This window comes from Gekko japonicus, unplaced genomic scaffold, assembly GCF_001447785.1.
Source record: "Gekko japonicus isolate JY-2015 unplaced genomic scaffold, Gekko_japonicus_V1.1 scaffold1981, whole genome shotgun sequence".
NCBI classification, from domain to species: Eukaryota; Metazoa; Chordata; class Lepidosauria; order Squamata; family Gekkonidae; genus Gekko; species Gekko japonicus.
In genome coordinates, this window is record NW_015164721.1 from 66,132 (window position 1) to 79,620 (window position 13,489).

The window sequence follows — 13,489 nt, forward strand, 5'->3', positions numbered from 1 at the left end:
CAGTAAAATGTCTATTGGCTGCAACAGTTCTAAAATGGATCATTTGCAATTGTGAATGCTTTTCAGAATATATGCTTTCCTTCTCCTTGGGACACTCCCTCACTAAAAATATATTTTGTTTTCCTGACACGTCATTGATAAAAGGACATCAAAGGCAGACAAAGGGGAGTTCTTCAGGTGCTGGTTAAGCCTAAGACTAGGATTGCCAACAGTGCCTCGGTAAATGTGAGGAGACTTTAAGAGCAGTGCCTGGGGAGCATGAAGTTTGGGGTGATGCTCCAGGAATTTCCCCTAATTTCTATGATAAAGACATAGAGACATGGAGAAATTCCTAGAGCATCACCGTGCATTTTCTATCTGTTTTTTCTCCTGCTCCTCAATTTCTCGAGGGTGGAGGAGTGGGGCGGAATATGGGGATTTACTCACTGAAGGTGGGCAAATGGCAAACCTACCTAAGACTTACTAATACATTAGCTATATGGGTTTTGTTTATGAAACCCTGAAAAAGCATTATGCATTGATGGTGTAGTATGAAGAAATGTTGCAAACTGATATGGCTGCCTGAAGGTACTGGAAGATGGAGAAGCAATTTCAGGGAACAAAAATTTAACACTTCTGAGTGAAGATATAAGAATCAGAAATGAGGAAAATATAGGAATAAGGCAGATTGTGGACCAACAGGTCTACCAGATGGATTCAGTGGATTGATGCCATTTATCTGGATAGTTTCATAGCATGTGATGGAGCTTAGGGTAGGTAGCTTTGCTAGTTTTGGGGATGGAGAATTTGGAAGGATAATAAAAATGTAAGAAATAGAATGGAGCATAGCAGTGCCATGAAAGCAGAAACTTTCATAGCAACAGTAAAGAAAAGCTGTCTTCCTCTCTGCCTCTTGCGAGTATGTGTGTGTACGTTTACCAATGTGAGTGGTTGCATACAGAGTGATTGATAACATTGTTCAAGTGCTGGGGAAAACAATTTAATGTTTTGTAGCAAGGGATAGCTTAGTTTTATATGCTAACAATTAAAAGATGCCATAATTTATTGTGGAAACGCAAATACTTATAAACTTGGATCCTATAGTAACTCTCCACTAATGGCAGGGATTTCCATCATTGGAATGGGACTTCCTTCCTGTTGCAGCCAAAAATGTCCCCCAAAATACTCCCCCTGGGAAGAGAGAATCAATGTAAAAAGTCCTTTCTGTCAGTAGAAATTTTCCATTGGATCCAAGCTACATACAGTAGTTTAAATATATTTGGATAAGATATTTTACATTTGTTTAATCAATCTCTAATCCTTTGTTACAAAATAAAGCAAATTAAGTTTAGTGGGTAACCAACTCTGTTAAGTATTGACCACCCTCTTCCCAACGTTAAGGATATGAATAAGCTCCTAAAGCGGGGGGAAATCTCAAAACAGATGTCGTAAACAATTGCTCCCTTCTAAGTCCAATATTTGCACTATAATACACTGCTTGAGCTGTTTAGGTTCAGCATAATAAAAACAGCATGATAAAAAGTAGAGACATCACCCTGCCAACAAAAGTCTGCATGGTCAAAGCAATGGTATTCCCAGTAGTCATGTACGGCTGCGAGAGTTGGACTATAAGGAAGGCCGAGCGCAGAAGAATAGATTATTTTGAACTATGGTGCTGGAGAAGACTCTTGAGAGTCCCTTGGACTGCAAGAAGATCCAATCAGTCAATCCTAAAAGAAATCAACCCTGTTCCGTGGAATGCCAGATAATGAAACTGAAGCTCAAATACTTTGGCCACCAAATGAGAAGGGAGCACTCACTGGAGAAGACCCTGATGCCGGTAAAGATTGAAGGTCAAAGAAGACAGGGACGGCAAAGGATGAGATGGTTAGACAGTGTCATAGATGCAACGAACATGAAGTTGAGCAAACTTCAGAGGACGGCAGAAGACCGGAAGGCGTGGCGTGATCCATGGGGTCGTGAAGAGTCGGACTCGACTGTACGACTGAACAACAACAACAACAAAAAACACTGCTTGAGCAGTCAAGGAAATTATTGTTTCTGTGTTAGAAGTGTGGGGGGGTTGTGGTTCAGTGGCAGAGCATCTACTTTGCATGCAGAAGGCCCCAGGTTCAATCAGGTAGTAGATGATGTGATGTGAAAGACCTCTGCCAAAGACACGGGAAAGCCTCTGCAGTCAGAGTAGACAATACTGACCATGGTGTATAAATGGTACAAAGCAGCTTCATGTGTTGACTGGCTGACATACTTATAGCATCTGTAGACTCAATTTTAAGCCTCATGAAATATGACTCAGTATTTGGCTTGTTAACCACACTGTCTGCTAACACATTGTTGAACTTACTGTGTTAGTATTGGGTGGTCCCACAAAAATCATGTTAGGTCGAACATCGCTAGCAAAGGGAGTGTACCCGGGCTAGAAAGACCATGAGCAGGTCATCAACTTGCTAACTCTTGGCTAAAGAAGTTGTTTTTAAATTCCTTCTTTTAGCAAATACTGCTTCACTCCCGTACTAATGCTACCAAGGTGATATTCCTCATTACGGATGGTTATTCCAATGGAGGGGATCCCAGGCCTATTGCAGCATCCTTGCGTGAATTCGGAGTGGAGATCTTCACATTTGGGATATGGCAAGGCAACATTCGAGAACTGAATGATATGGCTTCTCACCCGAAGGAAGAACACTGCTACCTCCTCCACAGTTTTGCAGAATTTGAAGCTTTAGCTCGCAGAGCACTTCATGAAGGTAATCTAATTTGCTTTCCTGTTTAATTTCTGATCAAACAGAATGCATTAGAGTCTCTGTGGAATGCTTTTGTGGATGTCAAATAATCTATACTTGGATTATTATTTTTTTAGGTACATAAATTTACTGTTCATTTTAATGAGAAAATAACCTTGATAAATAGCAGATTAACTCAAAATCGAGATGCTGGAAGAAACTTGTTTTCTTGGGTATATAACATTGCTACATCCTAATGTAAAGAATTTATGTATGGTGGGTGTTAATGGAAAGGGCCATTAAGTCACAGCCGATTTTTGATGACCCCACAGGGTTTTCAAGGGAAGAGATTATAAGAGGTGATTTGCTGTTGCCTGCGTCTGCATAGTGACTCTGGTCTTCCTTGGTAGTCTCATATCAAAGTACTAACCATGCCTGGCTCTGCTTAGCTTCTGAGGTCTGATGAGGTCAGTCCAGCCTGGGCCATCCAGGTCAGGAATATCAAGAATAAATACAGCCCTATTGTTAAAATCCCAGTTCACATTCACCCTCATCATCTGAAGTTCTCTGACCTCTCAATATACACAATTCCCTGTGAACAAAGCTCTAGCTCAAAAAACCCTCTATCCCAGAGCAAAATCACAATCCAGCTGCAATTCAGAATGCCCAAGTTATTTACATTTAAGTATAATTCAGGTATAAACCTTGCAAATGTTGTGATAGTGTTATAAGGCAGTCTTTCTCTTAAAACAATATTTGCCCTATTAAAACTGGAGCATGAAACATAAATACAAGAAAAAGTCTTACAAACATGTTACATATGCATGTTAAGCGAATTTTTCACTGCAGTTGTGTTGCTGTGGTCATCATCTCTAATTGCCATGTTTGTTTTGTGCTGCAACGGCTTACCGACTCTTTACTCGTGTGATTTACAGATCTGCCTTCTGGTAGTTACATTCAAGAAGATATTTCCTATTGTTCTTACCTTTGTGATGGGAGTGAAAACTGCTGCGATATTATGGCAAGCTGCAAATGTGGTACTCACACAGGGCAGTTCGAGTGCATCTGTGAGAAAGGATACTATGGCAAAGGGCTGCAGCATGAATGTACAGGTCAGTGTCTGTTTTCTCATTTAATATAGATGGTAAGAGCTGGCCAATGGATCTCCTTTACGTGGCCCGTTTATGTTGATGGAAGCTTTCAGTACGTCACAGGTTACTTAGCAGTATGGAATGTACCATGTTTATGTATCAGTACATTGTATGGTTTCCTTCATGTATCAAATGGAAGCATTGCCAGGAAAGTTCTTAGGTTTTATACAAAGCTTCACATATAGCCCAGGCCCGTGCAATTTGTGACCCAGCAAACCAAGCACAACCCTTAGCCATGTATTAGGGCACTGAAACCCAACATGGTACCCAAGAGCACCATTTATTTATTCAGGTATTTAACAGGGCTCTTTTTGTAGAAAAAGCCCAGCAGGAACTCATTAGCATAATAGGCCACACCCAACAGCAGGAACTCATTAGCATATTGGGCCACACCCCTGACAGCACAGCTCATTAGCACATTAGGCCGCACCCCCATGTCACCAGAAGTGTGGTTATCCAGCCACACCCACCTTTTGCTTCTTATTCTGTTTACCTTGTTTGTTGTCAAAACCCAGGGCTTTTTTTGTAGCAGGAACTCCTTTGCATGTTAGGCCACACACCCCTAATGTAGCCAATCCTAATGAGTTTCTGCTGTTGAGTGTGGCCTATTATGCTAATGAGTTCCTGCTGGGCGGTGCCAACTGGGGCGCCAGCCGGAACTCCGTTCCTGTTCCTGCCCAAAAATAGCCCTGATACTCCACTTTATACTCCACTTGAGAGCCGGGTAGCTTATAATGTCAGTCTCCCCTTCTCCATTTTATCATTGTAACAACCCTGTGAGCTAGGTTAGGCTGAGAGAAACAGAGAGGCTGACCTAAGGTCAATCAGTGAGCTTCCATGTTAGAGTGGGGATTCGAATCTGGGCTTCCAAGACTGTATTCTAGCAGTCTAACCAGTGCCTCACATTTGCTCTCACTGGCACCTGCTGGGGCATTTCCCAGTGCCCATTTCCTTCTTCCTCAAAACGAAGAGCCAGCCCTGACTGTTCTTTAGCTCATTGGAACTGTAGATGCTTCAAAAGACCCCATACCTGCCTCCATCATAGGAGGACACGTCACTTGAAACTTCTCAACACTCTGTAGTCAACTAAAAATCATACAACTAAAATTATTTAAGATTTCTTTAAATAAGTAAGACCCTACAAATCAGTATTAGTTCACAATGTAGACATTGTCTAGCATATAATACTGTGCTTTTTTATGAGCTCAAGGGTTCTCATTCTGACACTGAAAAGAAATCTTCCTTCTGCTGCAGTTTCACATTGATATATTATTTGGATGCCAAAGTCGAATTGAGTGTAAGGGAAGAGAGGGTGAGCAAAACTGAAAGCTTAAAGAAGAACAGATTCAGTGAAGGGGGAAAGGAAAATGAAGGCGTGGTAGAGGAATATTTATTTTATTAATTTATACTACACATTTCTCCTCAGTGGGGACCCAAAGCAGCTGACAGTATCATTATTTCCATTTCCACTTTGTCCTCACAATAACCACCCTGTGAGATAGATTAGGCTTAGAGAAAGTGACTGGTTCAAGGTCACCCACCAAGTTTCCACGGTGGAGTGGGGACTTGACCAAGGTCTCCCAGATCCTAGTGTGACACTCCAGTTACACCACCGTAGCACTTAGTGTACATATTATTCTCACACTCTAATCTCTTGTTAATAAGTATTGTCAGAATTCCAGAAAAGTTTCCAGGAATGCTGGGACATTCACCTATAACTGTACAAGATCCCAGTGGGCTGGATCCAGTGACTTTCTTCTACTAAGAGGAGTCTTGCTCAGACAAAAAGGTATCTGCTATAATGGAGGTAGCCTCCTTCCTCTGGAGCAATACTCTTCATGCAATGGAAGGGAGTCACTGGATCCAACCCATGGTGTTTGCAAAACAATGCATGCCTATGGGATGCATTTCTGAGGCTCTTAGCAAACTGAGATTGCTGCTTTGCAGTGCTTTGGAGAATTTAGTTGGTTAAATGTTTTTAGTAATAACAATCAAGCACATCTGGCTTAGATTAGGCACTAACATGAAGATGGTTGATTTATGCAAATTGAATTTTCTAATGTGAGATCTCTGTATTTATTGGACATTACAAGCAAAATGAAAATTTGCCTTAAATGCCTCATGGGAGCCCATAACAGGCAAAACACTGTCTGCACGTGCTATTTTTACTTTTTTTCTGAACATGTGCAATGTAAAAGGCATAATTTCTTAATGGCAGCATTTGATGATGTGTTGTTTCTTTATAACAACATCAGCAGCGCATCAGCAAGTGGAAGTTTTTAAAAGGTGGCATTTACTATAGGATGTGTGTGAAAATCTGCCATCTGCTACACATGGAGGGTGCTCAGTTGAAGTTATGCTCACACATCGTAGAATTTGGCCTGAAGGGTTTCGTATTTCCTTGAAAACATGACTTAATCTTTCTAAAATCTTGCTGCGTTTTATCAGAAAAAGGCAAAAGAGCACGTTTCTTACAGGAGATGAAGAATATTTGGAAACCCTAGTTTTCTGAAAGCGGGTTTTTCTTTTTGACATTTCCACATGGGTTCTTCTCCACTCATAATGTAAGGAATAGGAGAATGCTGCAGGCAACTCATACTCTAAAAGGTATAATTGTGGATGGTAATTTAATTTGTAACACTCTGAATACACTTACACTTATTGAACAGGGATATCTTCTGTTCTAGATGGGGTTGCACTACCCTTAACAGAGCAGGTTTGTAGCTTGTGGAAGGCTCCTGGACCCAGTCTTCCTGTTGGATAAACAGGTGGAAGCAATGGCCAGGGGTGCTTTTCACTGGTTTCAGCTGGTGAGCCGGCTGTTGCTCTGTCTGGGCCAGAAAGATCTTGCCACTGTATTGCACACCCTGGTAAAATCTAGCTTCGAATATTGCAGTGTGCTCTACATAGGCTACCCTTGTCTAGAAGCTACAGTTGGTACAGAATACTGCAGCCACAATGCTGGCTGGAGTGGGTCATGGGGTTCCATGTAACACACTGTTCCTCCTAGTTGTTCCATGTACACTGCCTCCCAGTTGGCTTTTGGGGCTCAATTCGAGGTGCTGGTATTGACTTTTAAAGCCCAATATGGGTTGGGGCCAGCATATCTCCCATGTGAACCTACGTGTCAGGGCATCTTCAGAGGCCCTGCTTAGGGTCCCCGTGCTGGCTGAGGCTAGATGGGTGGCAACCTGAGAAGGGGCCTTTTCAGTTTTGGCACCAAGACTTTGGAACTCCCTCTATTGTTGTCTTCTGCCACCAGGTGAAGATTTATTTTGTTTTGTTAGGCATGCCACCAGTAACAGATATTAGCCCCCCACCCTGGTTGTGTTGTGTGTTGTGTGTTTATATGTTTTTATTGAATTGTTCAAATATTTTATACATATTCTATTTTATATGCTGTTTAAATGTCTTGAATGTTTTAACATTGAAATATTTCGATGTTGGTGCAAATGCCCCATAGACATGTTTTTATAAAATAAATTAAAGTAAATATTCCAGGGTATATTTTTTACCTCAAACAGAATTCCAGTGTATCATAGGGTAGAAAAACGTCTCACAATGTAAAAAAAAATGTTTTGCAGTGGAAGACCTTTTACAGTATCCAAAGATCTAGGGCCGGGGTCCCCAACGTGTACCCTGTGGGCACTGTGGTGCCCTCTGTCACCTTTCCTGGTGCCTGCCAAGCGTTTTTAGAAAGGGGCCAGGGCCAGGCGGGACTTTTACCCCCAAGGCTTCTGACTGGCCACTGGAGATCTGATTGGCTGTGCGGATTTTTAAAAACGTTGCTATGGCGACAGCTGCCACCACAGCACAAGCATCTTCAGTGTGTGAGTGAGAGTAAGCTGTGTGTATGCAAGAAGAAGAAGAAGAAGAGGAGGAGCCTTTAAGACCAACAAAGTTTTATTCAAAGTATAAGCTTCCATGTGCAAGTACACTTTGTCAGACACAATGAAATGAAATCTCCTCATGCCCTACTTACAGGGAAAAGAGGGTGAGGGACCGCTGATAGGAAGGGCCAGTCACAACCAAGATGCATAGGTAGGGCTGACTGGATCAGGTGGCCGGTAAGATCAATGAATGGCAGCAAATTAGCATGTAAATGCAAGGGTTAACAAAGAGATCTGAGAATGAAGCTAGAGCTCAGTGGCATCCCCAAGACAAACTAAGCTGAACCCTGGGTACTTGAAGGTAAGCTATGGCAGTCATTTTGTGGCTGGCTCCACTTTCTGTGGCAGCCATTGTGTGGCTGTGCCCACCGATGCTCCCTCTAAGCTGTGGAGTCTTGTGAGCAAAAGTTCTGCTTTGTGAGCTACTGGCATTAAAGTTGTGAGTGAGCTGTTTGGCTACTGCTTGAATTAGTTTGCTCTGGAGCCGTCCTTCCTGAGCTAAGACAAAAATGTGTGAGCTCAAGGCTAAAAAACTGTGAGCTAGCTCACACTGACTCAGCTTAGAGGGAACACTGGTGCCCACCATGCTATGTCAGAATTGCAGAGAAGCCCACAGGCTCCGAAAGGACTCAGGGCTCCTGATCTACAGCCTGAGAACACATTTCCAAATGAGGCAGAAATTAACGGCATTAATAAAATTTGCCAGTATGGCAGGGTGTTTCTTCCCCCAAACCATACTCCTCTGTGGTAAGGTAAACGTTCTCCAGATTATCAGGAAAGTGCTTAGTCACTGTACTTTGTGGTCATTGTTAACTAATATTGTTAACTAATAATAGTTAACATTGTTAACTAATAATAACCTAAGAAGAAAAGATTGTAGAGCCACTTCTCTGTGCAGTTTGCCAAACAAACTTCATCTGGGATAGGAATTTACCCCAGACCTGGGATCCAAGTTAACAGTTCTGTTTTTGGTTTTCAGCTGTCAAAATGTGCCACTAATGCAAGCTGTACTGTATCATCATAGATTCATGGAATTTTTTAGTCTTGCACAAACCCATGGAATAGTTTACTTTTCCCCCTTAGAACTATTGAACCCTCATGGCCTGTCATAGAACCTGTCATTTAAAAAGCAGTTTGCTATGCAGCAGTTTGATGTTGCTGTTAGGGGAAAGCAACCTAAAGCCTTCTTGTGCTCACAAAAGTAGTTAACCTGGTTCTTTGGATTCTGGACTGAAACTTGAGTATATAGCCCTAACTGCTACCTCTCTTAAATATTTTTGTAAAATTTACAAATACAGCATTTGCAAGTGCTCAGAGCCTGAAAGAACAGGCAGAGTGTGGCAGGCTGATCAATGGGACTTTGCATCTGTATTGAAGAGAAGAAGCCAGAATGTGCCTGTGCAACATCTGTAGAGGCCACGGAGGGCCACCTAATGTCCCCCTTCCTGCTGGCAGTCCTACATACCATCTCTATAGCTGACATCATCAAGCAGTCTGGCTCTGCAGGACTGGTTGAAACTTCTGAGGAGTCTTCAGTGGCAGCCCTTTATAAACATCATGAGGAACTCATACCCTTATTAAATATCATTGCTGGCTACAATGAATATAGCATTTTAAACCTATTCTCACGTAGTGGATAACAATTTTCATTCCATTTAAATTATAGAAATTTATTTGTGTTCAATTGAAAATAGACCAAGGCTTGCCGTATGGAAATGGAATGGTCCCTTTTCATTGACAGTTGATTATCTACATCTAGTGAGATCCTAGTCATAAACAGGCTGTACATCTATGGTTAGAAATACATTCTGTTTTGTAGTAGGAACCTCTCCTTTGGAGTTCTGATTTTCTGTCTTTCAACTATTGAATTAGAGGTAACAATTCAAGTTAATTTTAACTATCATTGGTTTCTGGTACTTGTCTCCAGGAAATCGTGGGTCCTAGAAGGTTTCTTCTGATCCTTCCTAGTTTGAAAAACTTATATTTCAGCTCTTCAGATTTCCTTGCCCTTCCCTAAATCTCCCGATGCTCAGTTTTGTAGGGATGAGATAGAAAGAAAATGTGCATCTTGATTCTAGTGCAGTGTCTGGAGATGGCACCAGACACTGAGTCACCCCCACCAGCGAGGCTGTCTTTGGCATTGGCTGGGGCCCTGCCTCAGGGGAGCCCCAACAAGTCATTAGCACCAGCAGCTACGAAGCAGGCTGGGGCTGGACCAGGAAGAGTCATTCAGGTCCAGCTGGGCCCAGCAGCAACCGGGCACTGAGGCCCGGGGAGGGGTGGGCCCGGGGAAAGCAGAGGCAGGCCCAAAGGGCATTCAGCCTATTCCAGCCAGCCCCAGGACACAGCCAATGGGAAGTGGCTGGAGGAGGAGGGAAAGATGGCAGCCTTGTGGGGGAAAGAAAGAGGAGAAATAGAGCTCCCAAGCCCTGCTGCTAGAAGCAGCAGCAGGAGAAAAATTAAAAATAAGGCCACATCTACTCACAAGAAGTTCTTACTATAGAGTTTCTGGCAATTCTTACAGCTACCCAGAAGTGACAAGGGGTAGCTCTAGGAATCACATGGAACTCTGTGGTAAGAGCTTCCTGTAAGCTGAGGCCTTATTTTTCTTTTTAATTTTTCTTTTGGGATGCTTCCCCCCCTCCAACTGGTTGCCAGGCACTGTGTGGCAAACCTAAGGCTCCCCTAAGCCTTAAACCTAAGCAATCACCAGACATAGGCCAGGTATGGCTAAAGTAGGCAAGGATAAGCAGATGGTGGAGAAGGTTGGGGTTAGATCAACTCTTAAAAAGAGCTCCTGTAAAAGGGTGAAGAACAGAAAGGGAGGGCTCAGCTCTGAACTGGTCTGGGAAAGGATTGGGTGAAGAAAGCCCCTTCCCTTCCCATTCTGAGGCCTCTGGAGTTCCACCAGAAGGATGCCGCAGAATAGAGGAGGGCTAGCCAACAGAACTGGAGAGGGGAGAGCCTCACATGCAGATGCATGCACATGGACATTAGAAAAGCCAGGGTACTGTTTCTCTAACCATTCATCTCTTTTCTTTCTGCACTGAGTTGGTCTTCTACAAAAAGAACTTTTAAGAATTTGTGCAGCAAGTAGAATAAGGAAAAGCAGGGCTTTTTTCGTAGAAAAAGTCCAGCAGGAACTCATTAGCATAATAGGCCACACCCAACAGCAGGAACTCATTAGCATATTAGGCCACACCCCTGACGGCACTGCTCATTAGCATATGAAGCCGCATTCCCATGTTACCAGAAGTGTGGTTATCCAGCCACATTCACCTTTTGCTTCTTATTCTGTTTACCTCGTTTGTGGTCAAAACCCAGGGATTTTTTGTAGCAGGAACTCCTTTGCATGTTAGGCCACACACCCCTAATGTAGCCAGTTCTAATGAGTTTCTGCTGTTGGGTGTGGCCTATTATGCTAATGAGTTCCTGCTAGGTGTGGCCAACTTGGGAGCCAGCCGGAACTCCGTTCCTGTGCGTTCCTGCCCAAAAATAGCCTTGAGGAAAAGGATTTTGCTGGTTAATCTTTACCCCACCTTTCTTCCATAATGGAACTTTGCCAGAGGTTCTCTGGAGAGCTCCCAGCCAAGCACTGACCCAGCTGCTTCGCCTGAACATGGCACTGCATAGTTCCCCTAGGGACCCATGGCTTTGGGATTTCCACCAGAACCTCAAAACAGTTTAAAGATCCTATTTGGACCTGTTTTTGCCAGTTAACTTTAAAAGAAAATGATGTATTCCAGCAATGTAAAGAGTTATTTTCAAGCAGTGGAAGTCTGCAACTTCTCTGAGATACATAGTCTGGATGAGTGAGGTTTTAACCACTATTAAGAGTTTTTAATGTTTATTTAAACTATAAGATGCTTATGCTAAAAGATTTATTGAGTGGGTCTGACAGGAGAATGCATGAACTTGGATAGAAACCAATAATTGTCTTTGCTTGAACTTTTGATGACTTTTAAATGTTTCCTTTTTTGTAATCTACAAAAGTATCAAGTACAATTCCAATATGTTATCCAGATAATATTATCCGTTACTTTCCTGCCTGGAAGTTGTTGCTTTTGTTTCAGGGTGGATTATGATACTGTCTAGAATGTTTAGTCAGCATCTTTTTAATGTCTAGTTTAGTTTTCGGGAAGAGGTTTTGGTTTCTCATGAAGCTAGAAAGGGATGGAGGTGAGCTTGTCGCTGTCACTGTTTTGTATCTTTCATTCTCTGAGCAAATGTCATATCAATCTGGCTTGTAAATAGCTGCTTGCCCAGTAGGCTGTTGTAAGTATCAATGCTGCTTCATACAGACAGCATCTACGACACTACTTGTGGTGAGAAAATTGAGAATATTTCTCCTCTATTCCCATTTTATAAGAATTTATATTACAATATGTAGCTGTAAAAGGTTGTTCCAGTCAATCAACAAATAATCTCTTTTAGTAACACTGAAATGTTGTTGACAAGGTGACAGCCCTGCACGTGTCACAGAGAAGAGTTGCAATGTGTGTAATGCTTGGAAAAAATTCTCCTGTAATGATCATTAAAATGTGTTCTGGGTTTTCTCTTCAATAACTATACTGATTACCGGCATTTCCTTTTGTGGGTTTTGGTTACAGTCACTTCAAAGCAGGACAATAATAGTATTTTAATGTTACATTGATAGCCAATGTGATTTAACGGATAGCATGTTGAATTTAGACAAGGTAGACTGCGTTATAGACAGATCCATGTGTTTTATGATAGAACAGGCCTGTTCTGTTTCAGGTTTGCAGTAAAGCTCGTCATGATCCATGCTCAGTAATGGAGCAGTCTGTAGGCCTCAAGATAGCCTTCTACTGACATACAAGCCTTGGGCCTTGTTGCCAGTTGTCCTGGAGGTCAATATTTCCCAGGCATCGTCCAAACCTCCTGAGTGGAGGAAAAAACAGGAGCCAGTTGCTGTTGGAAGAACTCTTGAGAAAGCCTTCCTGAAGCTAGGCAACAGTGTGATGGAGTTAATCCATCACTCCAAGGGGAGAGTTAACCTGACCTGATGGTAGGGTTGCCAGCTCTAGGTTGGGAAATACCTGGAGATTTGGGGGGTGGAGTTTGGGGAGGGGAGGGTGTGAGAGACCTCAGCAGGTTATAATGCCATATAGTCTACCTTCCAAACCAGCCCTTTTCTCAAGGGTAACTGAATGCTGTCATCTGGTTGTAATTTTGGGAGATCTTCAGCCACCACCTGGATGTTGGCAACCCTGCCTGACAGGGCTCACCTACTGAAAAAGAGTTTGTTATCAAGTAAGACAATTGTGTCAGGGAACTTTATTGTTTTCCAGCCAGCTTCTATTCCATGTGAGTTTTGCCCTACATAGATGCAGAAGTGTAACAATGATTCTGTGTTGCTGCCAATCTGTGGTGTGATTGAAGTGGTATATAGAGCTAGCTATGGTTATTCACTCCTAGCAACCATTGATATATGCTGGCGAATTTTGACCTCTTAATCTTTAATTATAAGATATGCTTTACCATTACAATTGGTTTAACTTTAAATTTAAAAAATTGTGGCCTAGGATATATTTTAATATTACTCTGCTTTGATGTCAAGCTTTGACTATTCCCCCCCCCCGTGCTTTTAATGTCTGATGAGTAGCGCTTAATAAGCCTACTTAGCCACTGGGAAATGATTTTGGTGCTAGAGAGGTGATTATGAATATCATTTGTGAGGATTGTCAGTTTTAGATGTTTCCCA

General features: G+C 42.4%; 1 protein-coding gene across 1 annotated transcript in view; it reads left to right on the top strand.

Moving 5' to 3' along the window:
* Positions 1 to 13,489, top strand: part of SVEP1 (sushi, von Willebrand factor type A, EGF and pentraxin domain containing 1) — a 142,441-nt gene that overhangs the window by 12,384 nt on the left and 116,568 nt on the right. The window contains exons 2-3 of the mRNA XM_015409584.1: positions 2,492 to 2,747; positions 3,659 to 3,835. Of these exons, the coding sequence (XP_015265070.1) occupies positions 2,492 to 2,747; positions 3,659 to 3,835 (433 nt within the window). The remainder of the gene's footprint in view (positions 1 to 2,491; positions 2,748 to 3,658; positions 3,836 to 13,489) is intronic.